This window comes from Eimeria mitis, genomic scaffold (genome assembly GCF_000499745.2).
Source record: "Eimeria mitis Houghton genomic scaffold, Emh_scaff3286, whole genome shotgun sequence".
Classification (NCBI taxonomy): domain Eukaryota; phylum Apicomplexa; class Conoidasida; order Eucoccidiorida; family Eimeriidae; genus Eimeria; species Eimeria mitis.
The window spans coordinates 1-3035 of record NW_013571626.1 but is presented as its reverse complement, the minus strand read 5'-3'; the positions used below and the strand labels follow the sequence as shown (position 1 = coordinate 3035).

Genomic DNA, 3035 nt, shown 5'->3' with positions numbered 1-3035 from the left:
GCTGAGCCTGTGAGGGATGCCTTGATCTTACTCCACTGGTCCTCCCTGCACGCAGTTTTTCAACAGATGAACAGCATACAGCATTGCAGTCGCAGGCACATCCCCAGCTCGGTGTGCAATTGCTACATTGCAGTAGTTGGTGGAAAACGTACGAGAAGGGAGCAGAGCTGCCATCTTTCATCAGGTCAGGAGTAGTCAGACACAGTAGAGCGTAGCCGTTCTTTGCTTCAACATTATCCTGCAACTTCACGGAACCGCCTGGTTCAGCAGAGGCTTGTGTGCAGGTAACGACTCGACAGTCAGCAATGGCACTCTCTGAAGGGTTGTACATTGCAACAAAAGAGACGTTCTCTGGTTTGTTGTAGAGGTCTTCTCCATCAGCCTTCGATGGAGGAAGGGAAGTGAAGTTGTTGAAGGCGTCCTTCCAGTGGTCAATTGCGGCTGTGCAGTCCGCCTGCTCCGTTGATAAGGCCATGAAGGCGTATGTACTGCTCTTAAATTCGCTCGTGCCTGTGCGGCTTTCTGGTTCTTCTGAGTCATTCTGAAAGGATAAAAGCAGGTACCAAGAAACAGGCCAACATGAAGTAGAGACAGGAGTTCGAAGGACGAATGCCATAAGGAAAGACACTTACTTTTATCAGGGCTTTACAAACAGTGTCCCATGGGTTGGCGGCTGTCTGATTCTTTTGTGATCCAGTTGAAGGCCACATATCCTCGGTGGACTCTTTGAAGTGTGAGAGTCCAGCGGCTTCACGGGCATCGTTGATTTCGTCGAGGCACACGGCAGTCTGGCCTGCATAAACACGAACAAATCAGACATCCTAAGCCAAAATGTATGAATACTTATACTTACAAAAGTGGTGTGGGGCCATTTAATGCCCTTCGAAGGACTTCTTTCATTCCAAGTGCCACTCAACCTCCAGCACAACTCATCGCCTCCAACGCATTTACTTCGGACCACCACAAGGCTGAAACCCTCCATAGCAAACAAGTATTTGCCGACATACCGAGTTTTACAGTGTAGGTTGAAGATCCTTGACCCGCTGTCAATGAGCCTTGCTTTGCCGTTTGATGGACGGCGTTGACCATCAGGAACGCAGACGCAGAGGCGAGCGAAAAAAGTTTAAGGGCCGCCATTCTCTCAGTATTGAAGTTGAAAATGTGAACCAGAAAACGGGAAGAACAGGGAAAGTTTCGACCAGCTTCAAGTGCAGACGTAACACTATGCTATGCAGTGTGTGTGCAGGACGACGCGGCGAGGCAGCGGACTGGGTCTGGCCCATCCGGTCCGGAATAAGGTCATTCTGCTTATGCTCTGGAGTTCAGTTTACGACGTTTTTATTGTTAAAAATGCTTCAATGAGGTATTTCAATAATTATTGTCTACACAGATACCCGTGAAGCCACTGAACGCGAGGCGGAACGCCATCGGAAATGCCTGCCATGCTGGGTGAATCGGGGATGGTTAGGGCCCAGGCCCCTTGTGCTCAATTCATGTTGTTCTGTCTATGTACCAACTCCTTATAAATGACCCGAGTAACTAATGAACGTTTTCAGTACACAATCTTGAAACGGTGGCTCTCCGCTCTTATGGCCGTGCTCCAGGGAGTTGTATGTGACCCGTCGTACGGGGGGCGAGTTGCCCCGCGTCGACGCTTTCAAAGCTTGTGCGCCAGAATATAGAAAGGGAAAACGCTAAAGGCGGCTACTGTCTTACCAAAATCTTCAGCTTCCCCTCCGTATCTCCCCAGCCTAAAAATTGCAAACTCCGGCGGCCGCTAGACTTACGGCTCTCGTCCTTAACACACACGCACGCAAGGCGGTATGCATGAGCAGATGTGCGGAAACGCCCGTGCAAGCATGCAGTGACGCACAAAGCGCTGGATGGATAATCGGAGAGTCATAGTGCAGGTCAACTAAAAGTGAAAAGGAAGCAGTACGTAGGATTCCTGTCGGCGCAACAAGAGCGACCGAGAGAGACAAGCATTTGCTGCCCATAGAAATGAAAGGGGCTGAGAAGGCCTGTCAACAAGTGGCGCATGCAGCGCAAATCCAACAGGCGCAAGCAGGAGTATATAGGGCGTGTGTTGAAAGCTTTCCCTAGCCTCAGTCCTCTGGATACAGCGGGAAGCAAACACCTGCTCTACACGCCATTCAGAGTGTCCGTTCTGAAGGAAGGAAAATGTGAATAAGACGCTGCGGAGCGCGGTTTTGCCTGAATAGTATCGGCAGCCGCGGGGTGCCATGGAAAGAGAACTGCTTTAAAGGGCCAACAAGCCGAGGGACGCAATAGCAACGATAATCAGACTCGGTGCAGCAGCAGAAGCAGAGCCTGTGAGGGATGCCTTGATCTTGTTCCACTGCTCTTCGCTGCGCGCAATTCGCCAACAGGTGAATACAAGACAACACTGTATTCGCATCCACAAGCCCAGCACTGTAGCCAACTATCGTTTTGCAGGAAATGTTGCCAACTTACGTGAAGGGAGCCTTCGTGTCTGTAAGGGCTTCAGGTGTGGTCATGCACAGTAGAGCATAGCCCTTCTTGTCTTCCCCACTGTTCCGGAAGCTTCCTGTTGATTGTTCGGAAGCTGCTGGTAGAGTGCAAGTAACGACTCGGCAGTCAGCAGCAGCACTCTCGGAAGGGTTGTACATAGCAACGAAAGAAACGTTATGCTGCTTCTCGTAGATATCCTTTTCTTCTTCAGACTTCGCCGGAGGGATTGTGGTGAAGTTGCTGGCGGCGTCCTTCCAGTGGCTCACGGCGGCGGCGCAGTCGGGCGTCTCCGATTCCAAGGCCATGAAGGCATACGTTCCAGCTTTAAATCCGTCTGTTTTTCTTTCTGGATCTTCTGAGTCTGCCTGGAATGAAAAACGCACGGAAGAAGGAATGAGACAGCATGAAGCAAAGAATACGTGGTCGAAGATGGAAGGCCATAAGGAAAGATACTTACTGCTATCAGAGCGTCACAAACAGGATCCCACGCAGTGTTAGGCTGTTGCTCTTGCTGTGTCTCATTAGGCAACTGGTGATCTTCA

General features: G+C 50.5%; 2 protein-coding genes across 2 annotated transcripts in view; both read right to left on the bottom strand.

Annotated features, from left to right (window-relative positions):
• Window positions 1-1137, bottom strand: part of EMH_0064370 (SAG family member) — a gene marked incomplete at both ends in the record, with an annotated part of 3655 nt that extends 2518 nt beyond the window's left edge. Inside the window, 3 exons of the mRNA XM_013498242.1 lie at window positions 153-541; window positions 633-793; window positions 1008-1137. Coding sequence (XP_013353696.1) covers window positions 153-541; window positions 633-793; window positions 1008-1137 — 680 coding nt within the window. The remainder of the gene's footprint in view (window positions 1-152; window positions 542-632; window positions 794-1007) is intronic.
• Window positions 1138-2260: 1123 nt separating this feature from the next.
• On the bottom strand, window positions 2261-2798 carry EMH_0064360 (SAG family member; the record flags this gene model as incomplete). The annotated part of the gene is made up of 2 exons (XM_013498241.1): window positions 2261-2369; window positions 2476-2798. 2 exons carry the CDS (start codon window positions 2796-2798, stop codon window positions 2261-2263), a joined length of 432 nt encoding a protein of 143 aa, XP_013353695.1.
• Window positions 2799-3035: the final 237 nt, after the last annotated feature.